This window comes from Nerophis lumbriciformis, linkage group LG10 (assembly GCF_033978685.3).
Source record: "Nerophis lumbriciformis linkage group LG10, RoL_Nlum_v2.1, whole genome shotgun sequence".
Lineage (NCBI taxonomy): Eukaryota > Metazoa > Chordata > Actinopteri > Syngnathiformes > Syngnathidae > Nerophis > Nerophis lumbriciformis.
Genome location: NC_084557.2, coordinates 37021359 through 37048191, shown reverse-complemented (window position 1 = coordinate 37048191; position 26833 = coordinate 37021359). Strand labels below are relative to the sequence as shown.

General features: G+C 40.5%; 1 protein-coding gene across 5 annotated transcripts in view; it reads right to left on the bottom strand.

Moving 5' to 3' along the window:
• The window catches only part of muc2.1 (mucin 2.1), a 39145-nt gene extending 13349 nt beyond the window's left edge, over positions 1-25796 (bottom strand). Inside the window, exons 1-28 of one of the 5 annotated variants that reach the window (XM_072913951.1) lie at positions 25641-25796; positions 25313-25568; positions 25136-25250; positions 23762-23852; positions 23552-23685; positions 23254-23470; positions 22569-22694; positions 21300-21414; positions 21080-21230; positions 20878-20991; positions 20733-20802; positions 20502-20639; positions 16720-16884; positions 16514-16608; positions 16194-16320; positions 13946-14201; positions 12993-13045; positions 12813-12916; positions 12558-12709; positions 12335-12473; positions 12075-12185; positions 11790-11969; positions 11405-11644; positions 11162-11318; positions 10879-11007; positions 3103-9774; positions 2098-3060; positions 1855-2015 (exon numbers count right to left, since the gene is read on the bottom strand). In XM_072913951.1, coding sequence (XP_072770052.1) covers positions 1855-2015; positions 2098-3060; positions 3103-9774; positions 10879-11007; positions 11162-11318; positions 11405-11644; positions 11790-11969; positions 12075-12185; positions 12335-12473; positions 12558-12709; positions 12813-12916; positions 12993-13045; positions 13946-14201; positions 16194-16320; positions 16514-16608; positions 16720-16884; positions 20502-20639; positions 20733-20802; positions 20878-20991; positions 21080-21230; positions 21300-21414; positions 22569-22694; positions 23254-23470; positions 23552-23685; positions 23762-23852; positions 25136-25250; positions 25313-25568; positions 25641-25710 — 11301 coding nt within the window. In that variant the 5' untranslated portion in view covers positions 25711-25796. Of the gene's footprint in view, positions 1-1854; positions 2016-2097; positions 9775-10878; positions 11008-11161; positions 11319-11404; positions 11645-11789; positions 11970-12074; positions 12186-12334; positions 12474-12557; positions 12710-12812; positions 12917-12992; positions 13046-13945; positions 14202-16193; positions 16321-16513; positions 16609-16719; positions 16885-20501; positions 20640-20732; positions 20803-20877; positions 20992-21079; positions 21231-21299; positions 21415-22568; positions 22695-23253; positions 23471-23551; positions 23686-23761; positions 23853-25135; positions 25251-25312; positions 25569-25640 lie in introns of all 5 variants that reach the window. The other 4 variants (XM_061969650.2, XM_061969653.2, XM_061969652.2 and 1 more) reach the window with 4 other exon arrangements.
• Positions 25797-26833: the final 1037 nt, after the last annotated feature.

Sequence of the window (26833 nt, the reverse complement as noted above, 5' to 3'; positions counted from 1 at the left end):
AATATATATATATATATATATATATATATATATATATATATATATATATATATACACACACACACATATATATACACAACACATGATTTATGGTTGCCACTCCTGGTCTGTGCTTTAAGAAATATACAATTATTAGTAAGTAAGTAAAAACACAACTATGGATAAATGTACACAGATAAACCATGTAGCAGGTAAAACACACATTTGTTAAAGATAAAACACAAACTGTAGCAATTTGTGACAAAATTCAGTCATTTCACTTGCATTAGTTGACGCTAGATGGACAGTTTGAAGTCCGCTTATATTTGGCATCAAGTGTGCGTGTCTATGTATCTACATGTGCACAACAGGGGAGCTGGTTGATTTATGAGAGTAGTGTGTGTGTGTGTTTGCGGGAATGGCAACGGGTTGTCTGAGTGACGTCAGCGAGTGAGTGGGCGAGTAAAGAGAGAGAGAGGGAGCGCGTGCACTGCGCAGTAGAATGATGAACGGGTCCGGTTGTGTCCGGCAAAACTAAAAATAAAGAAACCAGATTGTCACAAATCGGCGGCCTCGTCATTTTGACCCTAAAGCGAAGCATAGCAGACCCATTGCCGGGTAAAGTGAAGGGTGCCATGTGCTCCTCGACTACGGTCTGTATGGGAGTTGAACAGCAGGACAGGTGTAACAACTACATTATTACCTGTCACTCTTTATAACTCCTTGTGCAGATCTGATTGCTTAGTAGTTACATTTTTACCTAAGTTTGAAGCAAAGATGGTAGTACTAATCGCCACATTTGGCAAGGCGTGTTTTAAAGCAGAATTTGCAGCGCGGTGCCTCCCTGTTTAAAGCGTCACCTTTACCGTTAGTTTTGAAGCCCAAATACCTCCATATTGCGCTTCACCACCCCCTTTATTAACCAGTAAAATTGTTTTTTTTTGTTATTCCTCCTCTCCAAGATGTTATTGCTTGTATGCACTTTTTGTGTGCATTTTGACACACTCAACATCATGCGCCTCGGCTCTGTAGTCACCGACGCACAGTGGCATTGGGATGAGAGAACGGTACCGGTACTTTTCAAAGGCAGTATAGTACCGATTTTTTATTCATTAGTATCGCGGTAATTTATTAGTACCAGTATACCGTACAACCCTAATATACACATATATACACAACAAGAAGTTCTCATTTTAATAGGGGGAAATAAATAACAATTAATGAAACACTTCCATGTATAATGGGTATAATGGGGCGGCGAGGCTCGGTTGGTAATGCGGCCGTGCCAGCAACTTGAGGGTTCAAGGTTCGATCCCCGCTTCCACCATCATAGTCAATGCCGTTGTGTCCTTGGGCAAGATACTTTACCCATCTGCTCCCAGTGCCACCCACACACTGGTTTAAATGTAACTTAGAAATGGGTTTTACTATGTAAAGCGCTTTGAGTCACTAGAGTAAAGTGCTATATAAATATAATTCACTTCACACTACTTCTTTATATATATACTGTATATATACTGTATATATATATATATATATAAATATGTATATATATATATATATATATATATATATATATATGTGTATATATATATATATATATATATATATATATACATACATATATATATATATATATATATATATATATATATACACACAGTATATATATATACACAGTATATATATACAGACACACACAAATATATATATATATATATGTATGTATATATATATACAGAGAGAGACAGAGAGAGAGAGAGAGAGAGAGAGAGAGAGAGAGAGAGAGCGAGAGAGAGAGAGAGAGAGAGAGAGAGAAAGAGATCGAGGGAGAGATAACATCTGAATATGTCCAAGATAAATTAGAGTTCTTACTGCGACTTCCCAGTCAGGGCATGTAGGAACAGAAGGTGTAGGTTTTGGCAAGGGTGTAGTCCAGCAAGCTTCAGTCTTGTTTTTGATCTCACAAACATCCGAGCATATCATTGTGAGACATATTCCTGATCCAATGTGTTCCATGTCTAAGATCACTTCCCCTAAACGAAAAATCCAAAGAGTTCAATAAACAGAAACAGAATAGAAGGTATGTAGGCTGTTTGATCATACTCATGCTCTTACCTGGTGAATAATGCTTGCCATTTATGACACAGAAGCATTGTGTAGTGGAACCTGGAGTAGTAACAGTTGTTGTAGTTGGACCTTCTGTTGTTGTGGTGGGTCCTGCTGTTGTGGTTGTCGATTTAGTTGTCGTAGTCGGACCTTCAGTTGTTGTGGTGGGTCCTGCTGTTGTGGTTGTAGATTTACTTGTAGTAGTTGGACCTTCAGTGGTTGTGGTTGGTCCTGCTGTTGTGGTTGTCGGTTTGATTGTCGTAGTTGTACCTTCAGTGGTTGTGGTGGGCCCTGCTGTTGTAGTTGTAGATTTAGTTGTTGTAGTTGGACCTTCAGTGGTTGTGGTGGGTCTTGCTGTTGTGGTTGTCGATTTTGTTGTCGTAGTTGGACTTTCGGTTGTTGTGGTGGGTCCTGCTGTTGTGGTTGTCAATTTTGTTGTAGTAGTTGGACCTTCAGGAGTTGTGGTTGTAGATTTAGTTGTCGTAGTTGGACCTTCAGTTGTTGTGGTGGGTCCTGCTGTCGTGGTTGTTGATTTGATTGTCGTAGTTGGACCTTCAGTTGTTGTGGTGGGTCCTGCTGTTGTGGTTGTAGATTTACTTGTAGTAGTTGGACGTTCAGTGGTTGTGGTGGGCCCTGCTGTTGTGGTTGTCAATTTTGTTGTAGTAGTTGGACCTTCAGTGGTTGTGGTGGGTCCCGCTGTTGTGGTTGTAGATTTGGTTGTCGTAGTTGGACCTTCAGTAGTAGTGGTGGGTCCTGCTGTTGTGGTTGTTGATTTAGTTGTCGTAGTTGGACCTTCAGTTGTTGTGGTGGGTCCTGCTGTTGTGGTTGTCGATTTAGTTGTCGTACTTGGACCTTCAGTGGTTGTGGTGGGTCCTGCTGTTGTGGTTGTCGATTTAGTTGTCATAGTTGGACCTTCAGTTGTTGTGGTGGGTCCTGCTGTTGTGGTTGTCAATTTTGTTGTAGTAGTTGGACCTTCAGGAGTTGTGGTTGTAGATTTAGTTGTCGTAGTTGGACCTTCAGTTGTTGTGGTGGGTCCTGCTGTTGTGGTTGTTGATTTGGTTGTCGTAGTTGGACCTTCAGTGGTAGTGGTGGGTCCTGCTGTTGTGGTTGTCGATTTGGTTGTCGTAGTTGGACCTTCAGTTGTTGTGGTGGGTCCTGCCGTTGTGGTTGTCGATTTAATTGTCGTAGTTGGACCTTCAGTTGTTGTGGTGGGTCCTGCTGTTGTGGTTGTTGATTTAGTTGTCGTAGTTGGACCTTCAGCGGTTGTGGTGGGCCCTGCTGTTGTAGTTGTAGATTTAGTTGTTGTAGTTGGACCTTCAGTTGTTGTGGTTGGTCCTGATGTTATGGTTGTTGATTTAGTCGTTGTAGTTGGACCTTCAGTTGTTGTGGTGGGTCCTGCTGTTGTGGTTGTCGATTTAGTCGTCGTAGTTGGACTTTCAGTTGTTGTGGTGGGTCCTGCTGTTGTGGTTGTCGATTTAGTTGTCGTAGTTGGACCTTCAGTTGTTGTGGTGGGTCCTGCTGTTGTGGTTGTCAATTTAGTTGTCGTAGTTGGACCTTCAGTGGGTGTGGTGGGTCCTGCTGTTGTGGTTGTTGATTTAGTCGTCATAGTTGGACCTTCAGTTGTTGTGGTTGGTCCTGCTGTTGTGGTTGTTGATTTAGTCGTCGTAGTTGGACCTTCAGTTGTTGTGGTGGGTCCTGCTGTTGTGGTTGTCGATTTGATTGTCGTAGTTGGACCTTCAGTTGTTGTGGTGGGTCCTGCTGTTGTGGTTGTCAATTTAGTTGTCGTAGTTGGACCTTCAGTGGGTGTGGTGGGTCCTGCTGTCGTGGTTGTGGATTTAGTCGTTGTAGTTGGACCTTCAGTTGTTGTGGTGGGTCCTGCCGTTGTGGTTGTCGATTTAGTTGTTGTAGTTGGACCTTCAGTTGTTGTGGTGGGTCCTGTGGTGGTGGTTGTTGATTTAGTCGTTGTAGTTGGACCTTCAGTTGTTGTGGTGGTTGTAGATTTACTTGTAGTAGTTGGACCTTCAGTGGTTGTGGTGGGTCTTGCTGTTGTGGTTGTTGACTTAGTTGTTGTAGTTGGACCTTCAGTTGTTGAGGTGGGACCTGCTGTTGTGGTTGTTGATTTAGTTGTTGTAGTCGGACCTTCAGTTGTTGAGGTAGGTCCTGCTGTTGTGGTTGTCGATTTAGTTGTCACAGTTGGACCTTCAGTTGTTGTGGTGGGTCCTGCTGTTGTGGTTGTAGATTTACTTGTAGTAGTTGGACCTTCAGTTGTTGTGGTGGGTCCTGCTGTCGTGGTTGTCGATTTAGTTGTCGTAGTTGGACCTTCGGTTGTTGTGGTGGGTCCTGCTGTTGTGGTTGTAGATTTACTTGTAGTAGTTGGACCTTCAGTGGTTGTGGTGGGTCTTGCTGTTGTGGTTGTCGATTTAGTTGTCGTAGTTGGACTTTCGGTTGTTGTGGTGGGTCCTGCTGTTGTGGTTGTCAATTTTGTTGTAGTAGTTGGACCTTCAGGAGTTGTGGTTGTAGATTTAGTTGTCGTAGTTGGACCTTCAGTTGTTGTGGTGGGTCCTGCTGTTGTGGTTGTTGATTTGGTTGTCGTAGTTGGACCTTCAGTGGTAGTGGTGGGTCCTGCTGTTGTGGTTGTCGATTTGGTTGTCGTAGTTGGACCTTCAGTTGTTGTGGTGGGTCCTGCCGTTGTGGTTGTCGATTTAATTGTCGTAGTTGGACCTTCAGTTGTTGTGGTGGGTCCTGCTGTTGTGGTTGTTGATTTAGTTGTCGTAGTTGGACCTTCAGTGGTTGTGGTGGGCCCTGCTGTTGTAGTTGTAGATTTAGTTGTTGTAGTTGGACCTTCAGTTGTTGTGGTTGGTCCTGATGTTATGGTTGTTGATTTAGTCGTTGTAGTTGGGCCTTCAGTTGTTGTGGTGGGTCCTGCTGTTGTGGTTGTCGATTTAGTTGTCGTAGTTGGACCTTCAGTTGTTGTGGTGGGTCCTGCTGTTGGGGTTGTCAATTTAGTTGTCGTAGTTGGACCTTCACTGGTTGTGGTGGGTCCTGCTGTTGTGGTTGTTGATTTAGTCGTCATAGTTGGACCTTCAGTTGTTGTGGTTGGTCCTGCTGTTGTGGTTGTTGATTTAGTCGTCGTAGTTGGACCTTCAGTTGTTGTGGTGGGTCCTGCTGTTGTGGTTGTCGATTTGATTGTCGTAGTTGGACCTTCAGTTGTTGTGGTGGGTCCTGCTGTTGTGGTTGTCAATTTAGTTGTCGTAGTTGGACTTTCAGTGGGTGTGGTGGATCCTGCCGTTGTGGTTGTCGATTTAGTTGTTGTAGTTGGACCTTCAGTTGTTGTGGTGGGTCCTGTGGTGGTGGTTGTAGATTTACTTGTAGTAGTTGGACCTTCAGTGGTTGTGGTGGGTCTTGCTGTTGTGGTTGTTGACTTAGTTGTTGTAGTTGGACCTTCAGTGGTTGTGGTGGGTCCTGCTGTTGTGGTTGTTGATTTAGTCGTTGTAGTTGGACCTTCAGTTGTTGTGGTGGTTGTAGATTTACTTGTAGTAGTTGGACCTTCAGTGGTTGTGGTGGGTCTTGCTGTTGTGGTTGTTGACTTAGTTGTTGTAGTTGGACCTTCAGTTGTTGAGGTGGGACCTGCTGTTGTGGTTGTTGATTTAGTTGTAGTAGTCGGACCTTCAGTTGTTGAGGTAGGTCCTGCTGTTGTGGTTGTCGATTTGGTTGTCGTAGTTGGACCTTCAGTGGTAGTGGTGGGTCCTGCTGTTGTGGTTGTCGATTTGGTTGTCGTAGTTGGACCTTCAGTTGTTGTGGTGGGTCCTGCCGTTGTGGTTGTCGATTTAATTGTCGTAGTTGGACCTTCAGTTGTTGTGGTGGGTCCTGCTGTTGTGGTTGTTGATTTAGTTGTAGTAGTTGGACCTTCAGTGGTTGTGGTGGGCCCTGCTGTTGTAGTTGTAGATTTAGTTGTTGTAGTTGGACCTTCAGTTGTTGTGGTTGGTCCTGATGTTATGGTTGTTGATTTAGTCGTTGTAGTTGGACCTTCAGTTGTTGTGGTGGGTCCTGCTGTTGTGGTTGTCGATTTAGTCGTCGTAGTTGGACTTTCAGTTGTTGTGGTGGGTCCTGCTGTTGTGGTTGTCGATTTAGTTGTCGTAGTTGGACCTTCAGTTGTTGTGGTGGGTCCTGCTGTTGGGGTTGTCAATTTAGTTGTCGTAGTTGGACCTTCACTGGTTGTGGTGGGTCCTGCTGTTGTGGTTGTTGATTTAGTCGTCATAGTTGGACCTTCAGTTGTTGTGGTTGGTCCTGCTGTTGTGGTTGTTGATTTAGTCGTCGTAGTTGGACCTTCAGTTGTTGTGGTGGGTCCTGCTGTTGTGGTTGTCGATTTGATTGTCGTAGTTGGACCTTCAGTTGTTGTGGTGGGTCCTGCTGTTGTGGTTGTCAATTTAGTTGTCGTAGTTGGACTTTCAGTGGGTGTGGTGGATCCTGCTGTCGTGGTTGTGGATTTAGTCGTTGTAGTTGGACCTTCAGTTGTTGTGGTGGGTCCTGCCGTTGTGGTTGTCGATTTAGTTGTTGTAGTTGGACCTTCAGTTGTTGTGGTGGGTCCTGTGGTGGTGGTTGTAGATTTACTTGTAGTAGTTGGACCTTCAGTGGTTGTGGTGGGTCTTGCTGTTGTGGTTGTTGACTTAGTTGTTGTAGTTGGACCTTCAGTGGTTGTGGTGGGTCCTGCTGTTGTGGTTGTTGATTTAGTCGTTGTAGTTGGACCTTCAGTTGTTGTGGTGGTTGTAGATTTACTTGTAGTAGTTGGACCTTCAGTGGTTGTGGTGGGTCTTGCTGTTGTGGTTGTTGACTTAGTTGTTGTAGTTGGACCTTCAGTTGTTGAGGTGGGACCTGCTGTTGTGGTTGTTGATTTAGTTGTTGTAGTCGGACCTTCAGTTGTTGAGGTAGGTCCTGCTGTTGTGGTTGTCGATTTAGTTGTCACAGTTGGACCTTCAGTTGTTGTGGTGGGTCCTGCTGTTGTGGTTGTAGATTTACTTGTAGTAGTTGGACCTTCAGTTGTTGTGGTGGGTCCTGCTGTCGTGGTTGTCGATTTAGTTGTCGTAGTTGGACCTTCAGTTGTTGTGGTGGGTCCAGATGTTGTGGTTGTTGATTTGGTTGTCGTAGTTGGACCTTCAGTGGTAGTGGTGGGTCCTGCTGTTGTGGTTGTCGATTTGGTTGTCGTAGTTGGACCTTCAGTTGTTGTGGTGGGTCCTGCCGTTGTGGTTGTCGATTTAGTTGTCGTAGTTGGACCTTCAGTTGTTGTGGTGGGTCCTGCTGTTGTGGTTGTCAATTTAGTTGTCGTAGTTGGACCTTCAGTGGGTGTGGTGGGTCCTGCTGTTGTGGTTGTTGATTTAGTCGTCATAGTTGGACCTTCAGTTGTTGTGGTTGGTCCTGCTGTTATGGTTGTTGATTTAGTCGTTGTAGTTGGACCTTCAGTTGTTGTGGTGGGTCCTGCCGTTGTGGTTGTTGATTTAGTCGTCGTAGTTGGACCTTCAGTTGTTGTGGTGGGTCCTGCTGTTGTGGTTGTTGATTTGATTGTCGTAGTTGGACCTTCAGTTGTTGTGGTGGGTCCTGCTGTTGTGGTTGTCAATTTAGTTGTCGTAGTTGGACCTTCAGTGGGTGTGGTGGGTCCTGCTGTTGTGGTTGTGGATTTAGTCGTTGTAGTTGTACCTTCAGTTGTTGTAGTGGGTCCTGCCGTTGTGGTTGTCGATTTAGTTGTTGTAGTTGGACCTTCAGTTGTTGTGGTGGGTCCTGTGGTGGTGGTTGTAGATGTACTTGTAGTAGTTGGACCTTCAGTGGTTGTGGTGGGTCTTGCTGTTGTGGTTGTTGACTTAGTTGTTGTAGTTGGACCTTCAGTGGTTGTGGTGGGTCCTGCTGTTGTGGTTGTTGATTTAGTCGTTGTAGTTGGACCTTCAGTTGTTGTGGTGGGTCCTGTTGTGGTGGTTGTAGATTTACTTGTAGTAGTTGGACCTTCAGTGGTTGTGGTGGGTCTTGCTGTTGTGGTTGTTGACTTAGTTGTTGTAGTTGGACCTTCAGTGGTTGTGGTGGGTCCTGCTGTTGTGGTTGTTGATTTAGTCGTTGTAGTTGGACCTTCAGTTGTTGTGGTCGGTCCTGCTGTTGTGGTTGTTGATTTAGTTGTCGTAGTTGGACCTTCAGTTGTTGTGGTGGGTCCTGCTGTTGTGGTTGTCGATTTGATTGTCGTAGTTGGACCTTCAGTTGTTGTGGTGGGTCCTGCTGTTGTGGTTGTCAATTTAGTTGTCGTAGTTGGACCTTCAGTGGGTGTGGTGGGTGCTGCTGTTGTGGTTGTGGATTTAGTCGTTGTAGTTGGACCTTCAGTTGTTGTGGTGGGTCTTGCTGTTGTGGTTGTTGACTTAGTTGTTGTTGTTGGACCTTCAGTTGTTGAGGTGGGACCTGCTGTTGTGGTTGTTGATTTAGTTGTAGTAGTTGGACCTTCAGTTGTTGTGGTGGGCCCTGCTGTTGTAGTTGTAGATTTAGTTGTTGTAGTTGGACCTTCAGTTGTTGTGGTTGGTCCTGCTGTTATGGTTGTTGATTTAGTCGTTGTAGTTGGACCTTCAGTTGTTGTGGTGGGTCCTGCTGTTGTGGTTGTCAATTTAGTTGTCGTAGTTGGACCTTCAGTTGTTGTGGTGGGTCCTGTTGTGGTGGTTGTAGATTTACTTGTAGTAGTTGGACCTTCAGTGGTTGTGGTGGGTCTTGCTGTTGTGGTTGTTGACTTAGTTGTTGTAGTTGGACCTTCAGTGGTTGTGGTGGGTCCTGCTGTTGTGGTTGTAGATTTAATTGTAGTAGTTGGACCTTCAGTTGTTGAGGTGGGTCCTGCTGTTGTGGTTGTTGATTTAGTTGTTGTAGTCGGACCTTCAGTTGTTGTGGTGGGACCTGCTGTTGTGGTTGTCCATTTTGTTGTAGTGGGACTTTCAGTTGTGGTGGGTCCAGCTGTTGTGGTTGTTAATTTAGTTGTCGTAGTTGGACCTTCAGTTGTTGTGGTTGGTCCTGCCGTTGTGGTTGTTGATTTAGTTGTCGTAGTTGGACTTTCAGTTGTTGTGGTGGGTCCTGCCATTGTGGTTGTTGATTTAGTTGTAGTTGGACCTTCAGTTGTTGTGGTGGGCCTTGATGTTGGGGTTGTCAATTGTCCGGATGGTGTTGTTGTAATGTTGCTAATAACATGGTCAGTAGACTGGCTTTCTGTTGTTCCAGTTACAGGTTCCTCAAATGTTGTAGAAATTGTGGTATCAGATATAGTTGTGGTTGTTTGGCTTTCAGTTGTAGTGGTTGGTCTTGATGATGATGCTGTGGATTTTGTGGTGGTGGTGGCAAATGGGCTCTCAGAGATAGTTGGAGGTATTGTTGGGGGGATTGTCGGTTTTGTGGATGTGGTAGTTTGTCCTTCAGTTGTAGTAGAAGGTTCAGTCACAGGAGCAGAGGTTGTTGTAGGAGGCACAGTTGTAGTGGAGCAGGTTTCATTGCCAAATACAACTGTTGTATTTATACATATTGCATAGTAGCACATTCCTAAATTGTCAGTCACATTGAAAATAACTTCATATGGATCGTATCTTGTCTCATTGTAAAAGCAACCTTCACATTCCTCAACACATATCTGGTGTTCCTCATCAAATAGCGGCTTATCTTCCGGGCACACGGGGTAACAACCTGGAAAAACAATAACAAAACTAAAATTAAAGCTTTATTTACCGTATTTTTAGGACTACAAGTCGCTCCGGAGTATAAGTCGCACCGGCCGAAAATGCATAATAAAGAAGGAAAAAAACATGTATAAGTCGCATTTTTTGGGGAAATTTATTTGATAAAACCCAACACCAAGAATAGACATTTGAAAGACAATTTAAAATAAATAAAGAATAGTGAACAACAGGCTGAATAAGTGTACGTTATATGACGCATAAATAACCAACTGAGAACGTGCCTGGTATGTTAACGTAACATATTGTGGGAAGAGTCATTCAAATAACTATAACATATAGAACATGCTATACGTTTACCAAACAATCTGTCACTCTTAATCGCTAAATCCGATGAAATCTTATACGTCTAGTCTCTCTAGTGTATGAGCTAAATAATATTATTTGTTATTTTACGGTAATGTGTTAATAATTTCACACATAAGTCGCTCCTGAGTATAAGTCGCACCCCCGGCCGGCCAAACTATGAAAAAAACTGCGACTTATAGTCCGAAAAATACGGTACTATAGTAAAAAATACAATCTGTATAGTTAAATGAAGAGAACATACTAGTAGTTTCAACATGCTGAGTTGCTTAACTGCATCATGTCAATGAATGCAGTTCATTGTAATCTCAGAGCATTCAATCGATCGCAACTGTACTGTTTGGTTTGTCTTAGAAGACGTTCCACCTGTCATCCGAGTAGGCTTCATCCGTTTATGCCTATAGACTTAGATTGGCAATATCTAGTCTTAGACTTAGATTGGTCAGATCTAGTCTTAGACTTAGATTGGTCAGATCTAGTCTAGCGGCTGGTGCCAATACCTCAGTAGGCTTCATCAGTTCATGCGCATAGACACCAGCCGCTAGACTAGATCTGACTGATCTAAGTCTGAAATTCGATCTGACCAATCTAAGTTTATGAGCTTGAACTGATGGAACGTACTCAGATGAGAGGCGAAACGTCTTTTAAGACAAACCAAACAGTCCAGTTGCGATGGATTGAATGCCCTGAGATTAACTGCATCATTTTATTCACTGGCATATCAAAGAAGATCGCTTTAGGCTCTTACCCTCCAGTTGGGGTAAGGGGTTGCTACAAATTCCCTCTGGATTCAAGCAGGTCTTGTAGCAGGGTTGATGACATGGGTTGTAATGCCATCTGCATTCTTGTGGGTTGTTATAATAATCACAGAAGGCAGCTAGAAGGAAAGCAAACATACAGCATACTTTTAAATACTGTAAATGCTGCCCTAAATTGGAAGTAAAATCGTAAATAATGGCCACTCATGTAAAAGGAACAATATTTTAAATTGTTCATCATTATATTTATATATTTGTTTGTTGTGTACATACGGCAGATATCTGGTGTTCTCCATGCCACACATACGCCTGCCTCATTGCAAGCCTGAGCATAAGCTGCAACTGCAGTACAAAAACATTCACAGTCTCCCCCGGTGTCACAGGCACATGAGTCTTTCACACAGTTCTCATAATATGGCTGTGGATCCACCTGATTGCAAAAATCGCATGGCCGATTACAAGTGAAATCGTAACTGATTGTGTGATTGAGATCATCAAGCCCAAATCTGTCATTACCTTATTGTGACATTTTTTGAATGTTTCGCCGTTTATAATGCTGCACATCATTTTGGCCCAGTGATGTCGGTTTGGTGTTGCCACACAAGGATCGCTGTTTGTTTCCACATTTGGGCAATTGCTGGAGGTTTTCCAGCTGTTGGCAAATTCTAAAACGGTGTTCACTAAAAGCTGGTCCTGAGTGGTGAAGTCATTCTGTCCATTGCCATCAAAATTTCCACACAGGCCACATACGTCTCCCTGATCAGCCGAACAAACAAGTCATTGAGTTCCTTAGCATATACAACAGGAATTAATATCAAAAATAGGTTTTATATTATAATATATAGTATGAACCTAATTCACTTGAATTATAAACTAGCTAAGTAACTGAAATGTAACTTACACTGTGTTGACGTTCCAGGAGGATGCGGACAGTTGTTTTGCGATCCCACATGACTGCTAGTCCAATTGCAGATTCTATGACCAGATACATGCCAACCCTTCTTATCGTGTATTTTATCTGACTTCCCTGTCCCAGGTCCACCTCTTCATATTTTCCTTTTGCTAGTTTGATTTCCATTCGCTGCAATATCGAGGAAATACAGTACATGTTTCTGTTGATTTTTGTGTTTTTATTTACAGACACAGTGCAGTGGATGCAGACACTATTAAGCTATGTATGTCTTACCCCAAGCTGGATTCTGACAGTTTTTGAGCATGTGGTACCTGTAGAGCCACATGGTACATTCTCTGTGATGACTCCAATGTTGTCCTCTGCTGTTTTATTGCCACATTTGTTCTTGAAAGAGAAAAAAAACAATATTATAACAAAACCTTGTAAATATTTTTGTTTTTTGTTTTTCAAATGTTCTATTTTGACAAACACTGATCTTACAATGATTATTTCAACTTTACATCTATGTATTTTGTATTAGGCTATATACTAACCTTGACTGCAACATAGCTGCAGTGTCCTTGAAAGCCATATGTTCGCTGATCAAATGTATTGAAATGGCCACTTCCATAAATAATGCAAGTTCCTGAGCATTTTTCCTCTGTGCACAACCAGTTTCCGCTTTTGCAAGTGCTGGATTCCAAACAATAAACATAAGCGCTATTAATACTGTGATTAAGTAATTATGCCTCATATGCAGTCGTATTAAGATCATACCACGTGTTGCACTGCTGAGGAATTTGCGTTCCAGAGGCATAGATTTGACCATTATGCTGACATGGACACTCCGATTTTTCCACACAGAAACCTTTGCCATCGTCAAAAAGGCCGAGAGGACACTGACATCCGGATTCACACTCACCGTAGTCCTGAAAAGAAAGATCACAGCAATGAACAAAAACATTTGAACATGTTTTCGCCCTGGCTGTGTTTGTTCTGAGGGACGGGTAGACTTGGCAAAAAACAGCTCACACAATCATCGCTATCCAGATTTGAACAAGATGCTGCACACTGGACTCCAAGCTGTCCTGCGCCAGCATATGAGCAGTTGAAAAACTCTTTGTGCGGAGGGCATACTGTAAAAGAGGAATAGAAAACTTTGTATGGTAGATCTTTGATCAAATGCTCTGAACAATAGATGAATCAACGTACCTGATGAGCGTGCTCTCCAAGAGCGGCAATGAAGCACCCCGTTCCTGCACACACTAAATAAAGATACAAGCAAAATGGAATGGATTGAGCTCACATATGAGACATGCAGTGAAAATTCCACATTTACAATAATAATTGTATAATCAAAATAATAAGAACATTTAATCTAATATGGCAATGCTATTCAACTGGGGCCAAATCTGACACCATAGTTCAAAACTTGTGAGACAAACATTTTTGTAGCAAATTCCTAAAAACACGAGAGTGCTCCTGTTGTATAGAGGAACTGGCAGATCATTGCATTAATATTTTAACCTAGTTAGCAAAGATATAACATTGGTTTATGTCGTTATTTACATCACAGTTTTGTCAGTTATTTTTCGTAACGTGGTTTATGAAACTAATGTGTTACTGCAGCTTGTTTACTTCAGATGCAGCCACGAGTCATTTGTTCAATTTCTTTAGCTATACCAATAGTGTTACTCAAGCTTCCATTTAGGTCCTCTCTTTTTCATAATTTGGGCTATTAAACTGGTGGTTCAGTTCAAAAAATTTGTGCGAGGCTCACATTTTTACAGCAACCTCTTAAAACACTGTGAGATAGATAGAAGTGATCTTTGACTAGCTTTTTTGCAGAAGGTCCTTAAAAACCGCAGAGCGCTCCTGTAACTCTGACAAAATAAATAAACCAAAATCAGATGTCCATTGTAGAAAAAAGTTGGTTCCCTGGAATATACAAAATAAGACTAATGTGAAGGGAGAATTTTAATATCCTGTTTATATGGTAAAAAAAAAAAAAAAAAACCACACCTAATTAGTTTCTTGTTCAATGCGCTTGTACACCACTATTTAATGGAGATAATGTGTACCTGTGCCCTGACATTGTGGGAAGCTAGTTGTCTCTGAACCAAAATAAAATCACTAATCTGCAGTTATTTATTTAACCAACTAACCAGTGCTCATCATTGATGTTGATGGACTTCCCCGGCTTGATATAGGCCTCATTGTGATAACAGGGACATTTCTCTTTGGGGATGCAAATATCATGTTCATCCAGGTATTGGTCCTTGGGGCAGGAGCAGCCATCTACAGGCAGGAAGTCGGAGGAGCAAGTCTGCAGTTTTGCACTCAGTGATCTACAAGTCAGCTCGCAGCGTTGATGCTTGTATGAGAAGATCTGGGATGCTGGGCAGCTCTTTGTGTACCTGTCTATTAAGGCAAGAGGCAAAAAAAGGTTGCATTATGAGAGACATTTTCTACCGCTTGTCCTGTTTCCCAATTAGTACTGTCCTGGACCCAAAGTTTGAAAAAGGCTAAGAAAAGAATGGTCAGATCATAGTATTAAACCAAGTAATTTTGGGGACTGTGTCATCCTTTCAGGTGATTTGTTGTTCTATTTTTGGCCTTAACTTGGATCGTGTTACTCCTAGTGGAATGATTGTTTTTGTAAGAGCGTTATTTATGTTAAATTTTGATATTTTTATTTAAAATGTTTCATATTTGAGATACACAGGGAATTGTATTTTAGCCCAGTAGAGTAGTGTCACAATAGCATATATGCTATGTTTTTCATTTTATTTTAACCATCTTAATTCCCATTTGCCCTAATAATAATTCTGAGAAATTTTCATAAAATTAGTCATCATCTGTTCAGTAAATGTTAAAGTTCCATGGTACTGGGGTAAAGATCAGACCTAAATATACATAAGATTAGTAATCAAACTACAAACCCAAAAACCAGTGAAGTTGGCACATTGTGCAAATCGTAAATAAAAACAAAATACAATGATTTGCAAATCCTTTTCAACCTACATTCAATTGAATAGACTGCAAAGACAAGATACTTAACGTTCGAACTGGAAAACTTTGTTGTTTTTTGCAAATATCAGCTCATTTGGAAATTGATGCCTGCAACACGTTTCAAAAAAGCTGGCACAAGTGGCAAAAAAGACTGAGAAAGTTGAGGAATGCTCATCAAACACTTATTTGGAACACCCCACAGGTGAACAGGCTAATTGGCAACAGGTGGGTGCCATGATTGGGTATAAAAGTAGCTTCCATGAAATGCTCAGTCATTCACAAACAAGGATGGGGCGAGGGTCACCATTTTGTGAACAAATGCGTGAGAAAATTGTCTAACAGTTTAAAAACATTTCTCAACGAGCTATTGCAGGGAATTTAGGGATTTCACCATTTACGGTCCGTAAAATCGTCAAAAGGGTCAGAGAATCTGGAGAAATCACAACGCGTAAGCGATGATATTACAGACCTTCGATCCCTCAGGCTGTACTGCATCAAAAAGCGACATCAGTGTGTAAAGAATATCACCACATGGGCTCAGCAACACTTCAGAAAACCACTGTCAGTAACTACAGTTGGTCGCTACATCTGTAAGTGCAAGTTAAAACTCTACTATGCAAAGCGAAAGCCATTTATCAACAACACCCAGAAACACTGCTGGCTTCGCTGAGCCCGAGCTCATCTAAGATGGACTGATGCAAAGTGGAAAAGTGTTCACGGAGAAATAACGTAGTAATGACTACGTTATTTCTGTCATTGTTTAACATTTCAAATTTTTTTTGGAAACTGGACGTCGTGTCCCCCGGACCAAAGAGGAAAAGAACCATCCAGATTGTTAAAGGCGCTAAGTTCAAAAGCCAGCATCTGTGATGGTATGGGGGTGTATTAGTGCCAAAGGCATGGGTAACTTACACATCTGTGAAGGCACCATTAATACCTAAAGGTATTTCTCACAAGGCTTTGACCGTCGCTAAGTCTATCGATCATGGCCGCATTTGAACTATTACCAGCCAAGTGGCCTCTGTTGTGGTGGTAGGACAGCAGCTGGTGTGCAAAAAACTATAGTTTTCAGAAAACAAAGCGAAAAACCTGTAGTTTTTGCACGTATTAGCTATTTTTATTTAGGACTCAAGTTGATTGACAGATTTAAGCAAACAAGTAAATAAAATATGGATTTAAAAAAATGTTGACACTCTTAACTCCTTGAGGACTGAAATTATGTTAGCCCCAGAAAGTTACCCGGATATAACCATCAACAAATAGGGCGGACAAAGATAGATTTGACCTTGTTCTGCACAGGAGGAAATAGGCGCTACATACTGTACGACCTGTGTTGTCCTGCCACTACAGGAACTGAAATATTAAAACAGGGGATATATAGCGTATCAAACGTATCCTTACCGCAAACATTTGCCCTCCAGTCGGTCAGGAAGACTCCCTTCGATGCACAAGCTCGTGCATAGGAGGAGAAGACAGCACATAGGCAGGCTTCATTCTTGTCACAGTTGCAGCTGGCATAAGTGCAGCGCTGCAGAAAACATCGCACGGTGTTAAGTCGTGTTTACAAGAAGTGGTACAGTTCAGTACAAAGATCAATTTAAGGCATTTCCACTGTCAATACTAAAGTAGGCAGTGTATCAACTGCAGATCAGTCAAGACAAATTAGATTTTAGCACTCCAAAGTGTCGTGCCTATCTGCATTGAAGTGAACTTGACGGTACCTTATAGTAAACATCGGGATCCACTAATGAATGGCACTGTTCAAAGGTGCTATTCGGACGCAACAGCAAGGCACACCAATGTTTGGCGTACAACTCTGTAAATTAAAAACAAAAACAAAACAAGAACACTATTTATCATCAAAAATACTTTCAAAAAGAACAAATTGATAGAATTTTGTATGTGTTTGAGGGCTGTATATGTCTACCGTTTTCAATGCTAAGAGAACAGGGGTCATCAAGTCTCTCCCTTGTGTCTCGACACATCTGGTTGGCCTTCCAAGTGTTACTAAACGTCGTCGCCGTTCCCTCAACAATCCCCTGAGGGGTCTTAAAGTCGTCAGACAAGGCAAGGTTGTAGTTGCCGCATAAACCTGATGAAATAAATTAATTTAAATAAGGGCTGTCAAAAATAAGGAGTTAATTCATGTGATTTATCTAAAAAAAATATTGCATTAATCATGTAGACACTCAAATTGATCAGGCAATTTATTTTGTTTGTATATGCCCCTTTATCTTAATCGCAGATGGTTACCTGAAAGGTGTGTGTTGTTAGACAGTCCGTGCAAAGATGAGTGAGGGACACCGACTGGCGTAGAACACATGCTGGCAAATTTCACGTCAAAATAAACCCCGATTGTACTTAAGATAAAACTGTTTCCAAGTTTTGAATAAATTGTGTACATTCAAGAACAACATTTGAAATGTTCCCGTATGAATTTCTGACAATAAAATTGCATTTGTGTCCAAATACTGGGGTCTTTTTTAATTTCATTTAAATTATGCAAGTGAGTAGTAACCAGTAATTAATTATGATTAATCCAAATTCAAAGGTGTGATTAATTAAATGTATCAAACGACAGCATTAGTAAAAATATGTCCAATGCTCTCAGCCCTGATGACAACTTTGTTAGGATTCACAATAGAAACAAAGTCACAGATATCATCTATTGCCATACAACAATAGATGATATCTGTCTATTACCTGATCGCTTCCAGGTTAGCTACCTCTCTTTGTTTATAATGTATATTTTCTGCTGGATCTACTCTCTATTTTATGCTGCCCTTTTTTGCTGCAGCTGTTACATATACTGTAATATTGTACATGGTAATTGGGATTTGTTATATATTGTAGATATTATATACAAATATAATATAATATAATCATATAATATATCAGTATATATTACATACTGTATATATAATATGTAAATATTACATATATGTTATATTTTATATTGCTACTATGGTACATTTTTAGTCTACTTTATACCTGCATTATCCTTTCCATCCTTACACTTTCCATCCTTTGTAATTGAGCTACTGTGTGGAACAATTTCCCTTGTGGATCAATTAAGTTTCTCTAAGTCTAAGTCTATGTACATGTGTAACAGGGTCAATTACAGTAATAATGATGCCTCCTGCATAATAATTTCTATTTTTTTCTTCTAATGCAGAACTGTTTTTTCAACAGAAGTAATTTTACCAATCAAAATATGTCACCATGCACTTCTTTAAATCCTACCTTTACAAAGATAATATATCTTTAGTTTGAACAAAATAGTATACATTTCTGCAGTGGTGAGTGAATATAAACAGATCACAAAACAAGAAAAAGATCAAATAAACTTGAAGTTAGGCTCGGACAGTGGGGGCGGGGGTGTAATGTCAGGGGGGCACGTGTGAACTCAGGTAACAATTTTTTTTTTGCGGTACCAGAATATGACGAAGCGTATGTAGCACTGTATCCCCGGTGGAAGATGAGGAAAGGCCGGTGTGTTGTTTCCTTTAATGTTAATAAACTTACAATATTATGCAGAGGTAATGTTATAGCAATTTTATAGTTATAATATTTATAGTCACAGTAAATATTTTCTTCCTCCTAGGGGAGGCGTAACAGAAAATATTTGAGAAACACTGGGTTAGGATAAAGAAATAATTTATGTGACATACAGTATAAGTGATGCTGAAGTTGTACACTACTGCATACTTTAATCTTAGTTTTTATATCAGAGATATACTGTAAAACAATATTTGGCTGTGTCAATTAAAACTGTGTTTTTTGTGTTGCTTCCCACTGTCTTTTTTTGCAGTGCTTATTGCAGTCCTGGGCGGAGCCTCTCTCTCATACCTGCAGGCACTTAACAGTTGGTCTTTTTTAAGCTCTGCAGACTGTTACAGCGTTGCCAGTTAAAACTTAAAGTTAAAGTTCCACTGATAGACACTAAGTGCGGTCAAATTATCCTCTGCATTTGACCCATCCCTTTGTTCCACCTCCTAGGAGGTGAGGGGAGCAGTGAGAAGCAGCGGTGGCCGTGCTCGTTATTACCTATGGCTCACTCAGCTCCAAGGACGATCCCTGTCGCATGGCTCCTTTGTGATCATCTCTCCCTCTGGCTCCACGCATCCTATCTTTACTTGGTTCCATCCCGGTACTGCTCTCCAATTCTTTTGAGTGTATTTTTTGTGCATTTCCCGCAATGTGTTTGTTTTTTCACTCCTCGTGACTGCATTTTGTTTTTGTTATTAAACATCATTGTCCATCTCTGCTTTGGGGTCCTATTATTATTATTATTATTATTATTATTATTATTATTATATAAGCCATTCCTAATAAGTTTATTTTTTTTCAAAGCCATTAAATTTAAGTTTGTTTATTTTAAACAAGGACAGCACACATTAATAAAGATTTCTGTAAATGTGACAGTGTTAGCTTTAATGCTAGTTGAATCTCAGTCATCTTTGCAGATACTGTATATAATGTGTCCAGCACCAACTTGAGACCCAAATATTGTAATCCAGCACATCATATAGATCGGGGTCGGCAACCCGCGGCTGTAGAGCCGCATGCGGCTCTTTAGCGCTACCTTAGTGGCTCCTTGGAGCTTTTTAAAAAATCTATGAAAATAGAAAAAGATGGTGGAAAAAATATATTTTCGGTTTTAATATGGTTTCTGTAGGAGGACAAACATGACACAAACCTTCCTAATTGTTAGACATCCCATCGTTTGTATTAAACATACTTCACTGATGAGAGTATTTGGCAAGCGCCATTTTGTCCTACTAATTTTGGCGGTCCTTGAACTCACTGTAGTTTGTTTACATGTACAACTTTCTCCAACACTGCGACAGAAAGACGTGTTTTATGCCACTCCTTTGCCTCATTTTGTTCACCAAACCTTTTATGTTGTGCGTGAACGCACACATGTGAGTTTTGTTGATGTTATTGGCTTGTTGGAGTGCTAATCAAGCATATTTGGTCAGTGCATGACCGACAGCTAATTGATGCGAACATGCTATTGAGGCTAGCTTTATGTACATATTGCATCATTATGCCTCATTTGTAGGTATATTTGAGCTCATTTAATTTCCGTTACTTATGTCCTCTGTGTTTTTAATTTATATTTGCACGTCTCATGACTCTGTATCTAATATTGGCTGCATTACTGGTAGTTGTTTGTGTGCCGTTATACACCACCACAAACATTAACCAGCTTGCAAAGATTGTAATAAATCCATTAGAAGAAGACAGCCTGCCGTTTCCTTTTAACTTGGACACACACATCTATCCCTTTGGTAATTCTAAGCCAGTAATTTCCAGGAGTCATCTCACCCTCTGAGAAGCCTCTGTTTTACTAATGTTTACCAATATTGTAAAAGTGTGTAGAATAAATATTACATTTCAACATTTCTGTCAACTAAGATTTGCCTCAGCCTGCAACACATAGTCATTTTGATAGTAGGCTATAATAGCTAATATAGACATGTACATCATGTGCTGCCTTCATTATAACACTTATATGAGGCATTTAATTTTTTTGCGGCTCCATACAGATTTTTTTGGTTGTTGTATTTTTGGTCCTATACGGCTCCTTCAACATTTTTGGTTGCCGTCCCCTGATATAGATTATAATATGGAAATTATTACAGAAACTATAATGTTCTTATATAGAGGTGACATTTTGGTAACTTTAACACATGTAAAACTCACCCCGTGTCTTTCCCTTGTAACTCTGCTCCAGCCTCACATAAACTTGCATGAGAGGCACATGCTGTACTTGTATTTGCAACCCAAAAGAAGTATGGAGTATAATGTGAAAAGACGAGGCGTGGAATATGTTGATGTCCCCTTTAAGTAAAAAAAACAAAACAAACAACAAACTGTTTCATTTGAAGACCAGAAGAAATAAAATAAAGATGAGCTTTGGATATTGTGATCCACCTGTTTGGTATGGCAAAGTCATGGTCCGTTGGTTCTGCTTTACTTTCCCATCAGAAGTGAACATCAATACCTGAACAGAAATACATTTTTTGATATACTGCAGATGACAGCGCGCACAAGTCTTGAGTGGCGTGCTTCAACTCACGTTATTTCTGTCATTGTTTAGCAGGACTTTAAGGGCCTTGAGACAAGTGTCAAACTCTTGGTTTGTACAAGGCGTCAACTGGACCTGAATAGTAAACTTTGGACTTGACGCATCCTGGAAAATACATGCATATTCAAAAGTGAATATTGTCACGTCAATGGCTTATTTACCGTATATTATCTGTCAATTATTCTTCACTCACTTTGCTTTCAACCTTGGCTAGTGTGTAAAAACAATTCCCATGGAAGGTGTAGGAGTTCCCATCAAAGGTGGTTAAATGTGAGCCCTCCTCCACTGCACATGTCGCTGATGTCTCAAGATACTTGCAAGACCATCTGCCCTGAAAACACGTACTGAAACACAGGTAATTTCAATACAGGCTCCAGATGAATACATAATAAAGTGTGGAACATATCAGTTACCATATCTCCTTGTTTTGGTGGTAGCCCTCACTCGAGTTGTAGATTCTGCCATGCTTGCATTGGCATTCGGACTGAGCTATGCACCCTCTCAGGGAAATGTCATCAAACACAGTTCCTAATACATTTACACATTGGGAAAACATATAGTTGTGGTCAGAAGTTTATTCATTATTGGCTTTAATGTCAATATTAATCTTAGTTAATTGCTCAAATGTACATGTGTTTTGGTTTTGCTCTAATCCACGAATGGTCAGAATGATCATATACATTACATATCATACATTAGGGGTGTCCAAAAAGCGACTTGTGGGCAATTTGCAGCCCAAGGCTAATTGTTTATAGTTAAAATAAAATACAAATAAAAAACAGAACAAATAGACACATTATTCAAAAAATGCACATACTATAGCGAGAACAAGCTGACATGTTGATACTAATGTTAATGTTAATAAAACAAGGCCTTGTTTTATTAGATCCGGCCCAAGCGGACAAACTCAAAGTAATCCACGCTGTGGGTCTAACTGTTTGGTCCTGCCAGTAGCATATGCTTGTCTCAAAGATTGTAGCGTGAAACTGTAAAAGGCTCATCAAATCACCTTGAGTTTGACACATGATGACAAACTTCAAGTCACCGTTAAAGAATAACCACATATTTATGTAAATAATTACATAAAAAAAATACTGTATAGCAATTTCAATAAATGATTAAAAGTACAATGACGATAAAATGTTAGTTGTTTTTTTTGTCAATCAGAGAAATTTCGGCTTTACAGTATCGCCTTTGATTTTTCAGTATGCTGCCCTCGGTGGAAAAAGTTTGGACCGTCACGCCCCCTGCATGCGTATATATATATATATATATATATATATATATATATATACATTCACCTAAAGTTTTTTTTTTTTAAATGGTGATGAATGTTCTACTGTCTTTCAACCAGACTAAGGCCCAGCCCTAGTAACTTCTGGTTAGCCATCATTATTTACTGCAGCCGGTCTATAAAACAGGTTAGTTTGACAGAGCTCATTATATCAAACAATACGCAAAACAATGGGAAAGTCAACAGAATTCAGTTAAGCATTAAGAAGGAGAATGGGGGAAGTTAAACAAGTTAGAAAAGCCATTTAATTGCGGATTCCAAAATGTAAAAAATAAAGTACAAATTATTTGGATGAGTTATCAAGAAGAAGAGCCAAACTGTAAACTTTCTAACACCACTGTATTTGATTGTCTTTAATAACTTGTGTTCAAATGTGCAAAGGACTGACCAGGAGGACAAAAACAGCCGTCCATTCTGTGATCCTCACACAGAGAACTTGTGTCCAGGTGTGTGCACGTGTCCATGCATGGAGAACCACTCTCCTCATACACCATGTTGTATGGGCACTGTTTGGCTGTAAAGACGAAAAAAGGAGGGATGGATTCATGTGACTTATCACACAACATTGTATCGGACTGCATTTTTTCCTTCCTTGTGTAGTCATCAGTGCTGAATGTTAAATCACACAAAAAGGTTCAGATTGTGTCGGATAATAGAATAGACCTTACTTGGCTTGTCTTAACTTTCACTTTATGACGAATAGTTAGGCCTACATATTGTTTAAGTATAACTGGCATTTTTAAAATAAATGATTTTACCCTATGCAGCAGTGTCACCGGTGTATTAAAGATACATGCTCCTTGACTGGTAGAACTCTGCCTAGCAAAATGTGTCGATGCAAAGCTGTGATGCGACCAGAAAACAAAAATGTTTGCAAGATACCTGAAAAGTTTGAAAATGAATTACATGCTTTTAACCTGTATGATTTACATTGCTATTAAAAGAGAAATTGGAAGTTAAAATATATCAAACAACTAATTATAGTGTAGCCTATTTAAGTTGTTGCTGCCCCACTATTTGTAATATAAAAATGACACTGTTAAAGAACAAAATAAAAGGAAGTGAATCAGTACCACAAAATTGCGGTGTCCTCCAGTTGGGAGGGTGTCCACCAGCGTGAGAACACTGTCGAGAGAACTCAGAAAGTGTGCTGCAGACACAAAAGTTATTAGTGCGGTTGTTGCAGCCACACATGTCCTGAACACAAGCCTGCACATATGGTGCAGGGTCAATAAGTTGGGTACAGGGACTCCAGGGCTCTGAAAAAAACATTTGGCGGCAGAGGGTTTTCTGAAAGATAAAAAAAAAAAGATGGTTTAGCTAGTTTTGTATCCAATGTTATGTCACTATTGATATTTAATACAAACTCACAAACTCCTCGCAAGAATCCTCAAGTGGCACATCTTCAAGCTGTTCTCCATACTCCTCAAAGGGGTCTTCACAGTCATCGTTTGGGTGATGAACTTTCTGGCTGTTACCAAATTCGATGTGGCTAATTATTCGATCTGCAAATGAAAACGTGACTTATGTCAGATTTGAGATGACCAGAGATTGTCTTGATATGTCCCTTTAGAAACCGACCATTGTAAATCAACTCATTGTAGACAGGAACACCGTTGTAGTCACCACAGAGTCCACAAGTGCGATTAGCATAGTCCTGATCAACCTCCACCTACAGAGGGAATGCATAAATATAAGTGTTGCAACCTCTCCGATAGTCGTAGCAACTTAAACACTTCACTATAATTTAGCAGAAAATGTTCTACTAGCTACGTAAATGAAATACCATACTGACCCGAATAATTGTCTTATAATGTGGGTGTTTTATACTGTACGTACAAACCAAGTGATTCAGCGCTTTTCTTCGTTTGACTTACACACACCATCGACCGGGAAAGATGCAGCCATGGCACAAAGATCCATGTGAAAAAATTGTGTCCATAATTTAGGTTGGGCAAATATATTAAAAAAAAACTAAGACTTGTATTTTATTTAAGGTTTGTCTTAGATTCAGGTCAATATGGTAATTCAAGGATGAAAGAAAATTATATTACAGTGGTACTTCAACTTAAATGTGCCCCAACTTAAGAGTGTTTTGAGATAAGAGCTGTCTCTCGACTAATTGTTATGCCTTAAATTCCAAGAAAAAACTTCAGTTTCAATCATTTACACCAATAGTTGGCAAAGCAAATGTAACAGTAAAACCCCATAAGATTTGACCAAAAACATCTGGTCTTATTCGCTCGCATGAGCTTACAACTAGAGATGGACACAACTTTGTTTTCCAAACATGGAAAAGAAGAAAGTGATTGTGAAGGACAGTGCGAAGAAAAATAAGTGGATGATATTCAATGAATTCTAGAATTAAATCATCAAAAACATGACAGCGTGTGTAGTCGACTTGGTGAAGCAGACTATCATTGCTAGTCTGCACCATACTGAAGCAGAATGAGTCTAATGGCAGCCAAGAATGGTAAAATAGTACCTAAATACCGGACATTTATCCATGAAAATGTGGAAAAACTACTGATGTTGTGTTTGACGGCGAATCAGCTGGAAGGACATACCGTAGCATTCTCCAAGGTAATTGTAGTTGTTAGTAGGACATTCTATTGCATTGTTGCCATACAATATTTCTTATCTAAAAGTTAGTGTTTTCTTTTTAACAGGCATGTTAAAACATGTTAAAATTGTGCTGTTTTGGAGGACAAAGCACCAATTGATTCTAATCAATTTCAATAGGCAATGTTAATGTACTACTGTATACTAAAGTATTATCAATAAAAATCTGAAGATTCAACACGTTTATCTCAAACTTAAACAAACATCCATCCATCCATCCATTTTCTACCGCTTATTCCCTTCATAATACATTAAAACTTTTTCTGCTGTAAATATTAAATTCTATTCAGGGTTAGATGATACAAAAAATGCGTTTGACAGCAGCATCTTTACCATGACCGCATCATCACCATTCCACATGACGACAAGACCAACTTTGGACTGCAGCTTGATGTAGACGGCATTATTTTCTACTTGAACGCCACCGTTATAGTACGGCATTGAGACCCTAAAAGAGATGACAACTCATAAGATAATGGGAACTAGCAGAATAATAGTGTGTTTACGTACGGTTGGTGGTTGACAGTGACCACTTCCTTTGTGAGGTGGAAGGTAAGGTCATTGATGGTGACCATCACGTAGCGGACAGTTGGGTTCCCATCATTCTGCTCCCTCCTTATGTGCACTGAGAACTCCTGCATGGACATGTGGCAGTCTGAGGCCAGGTTGTATTCGCAAGGGCCGGAGAACTGGTACACGTCACCGTCAAACGTCTTGAAGTGTTCTCTTCCCCATGTGCTGCAGATGCTGCTGACATGGTTGCGAACTAAACGAGACGGGAAAAACTTGGGTAAGAATACATAAGTCATAACAAGGTGTCTGATTAGATTGGTCTTACCAAGTCTGGCATGGACTTCAGTGACAACAAACGAAGTAAGCAAAAACAAGCCCACGCATTTCCACCCCATGGCTGCCACAGGGGACTGTCTATCACCAAGGCAGGTAATAGATATTAACCGCCTCTCAGTAGTTCTTTATATCTCCACTGCTCAATTTGATCACACCTTCTTCAAGGACAGTTTTATTGCCACCACATGGAGAATGTGATGAATGGACGTCTGACGTCTTTAGCTAGTCCAATATAATGATACTTACATCCTCCTTCTGACATCACTGAGCAAATATGCTGCAGATCATTTGAAAGATTTCACTAGATACCTGAAAATGCCGGCTACCCAGTTTCGAGTCTCGGGTGGAACAGAAAAAGCAGGGATTGAACTAGTTTTTTTAAATATCTCCGCCATGTCTCCATGGTTTGATTTCACATTTTCAGGATCCCAAAGCCACGTAACTCTAGTTACATGAGGACCACTGGAGAACGCAGACCATGGCCCGATTCCTGTAACCAGACGGTGATCCGTATCACCCCAAAATGTAATCACTTCTTACTTATCCAATTTCTGATATTGCTGAATATCTAATCGAAATGTGCCCGTAACTCTGTGAGCTATCTATAGCTGAATGAAAGAAAAGGAGTGAACCCTCTTGTCAGTGTGCACTCTCTTTGCGGGTCCACTAGCATGCACACGTAGAAGTTGAGGTTTCTAAGGTAAACAAATGTAGGGTAAGGTAGTAGAATTTATCCGGATCTAGGGTTGTACAATATACCGGTACTAAAAAAGTACCGTGGTACTAATAAATAAAAAAATGACACTATACTGCCTTTTTTTTCCCATCCACATGCTGCTGTGCAGTGGTGTCGTACAGAGCACAATGTGGAGATATTTAGGCTTCAAAACTATCAATAAAGGTGACGCTTTAAACACGGAAGTCGCAGCTGCTTTAGAATATGCCTTGCCAAATAGATAGATAGATAGATAGTACTTTATTGATTCCTTCAGGAGAGTTCCCTCAGGAAAATTAAAATATGGCATGATTAGAGTATTACCACCTTTGCTTCAAACTTAACTAAACAAATAAATAACAAGCAGTCAAATTGACAGGTAATGTACCTAACTAGCTCTCCGGTGGTGCACATTTAGATACGTAGCTGGTTGGCTTGTTGCCAATTACCAGCGCAGTCCAAACCGC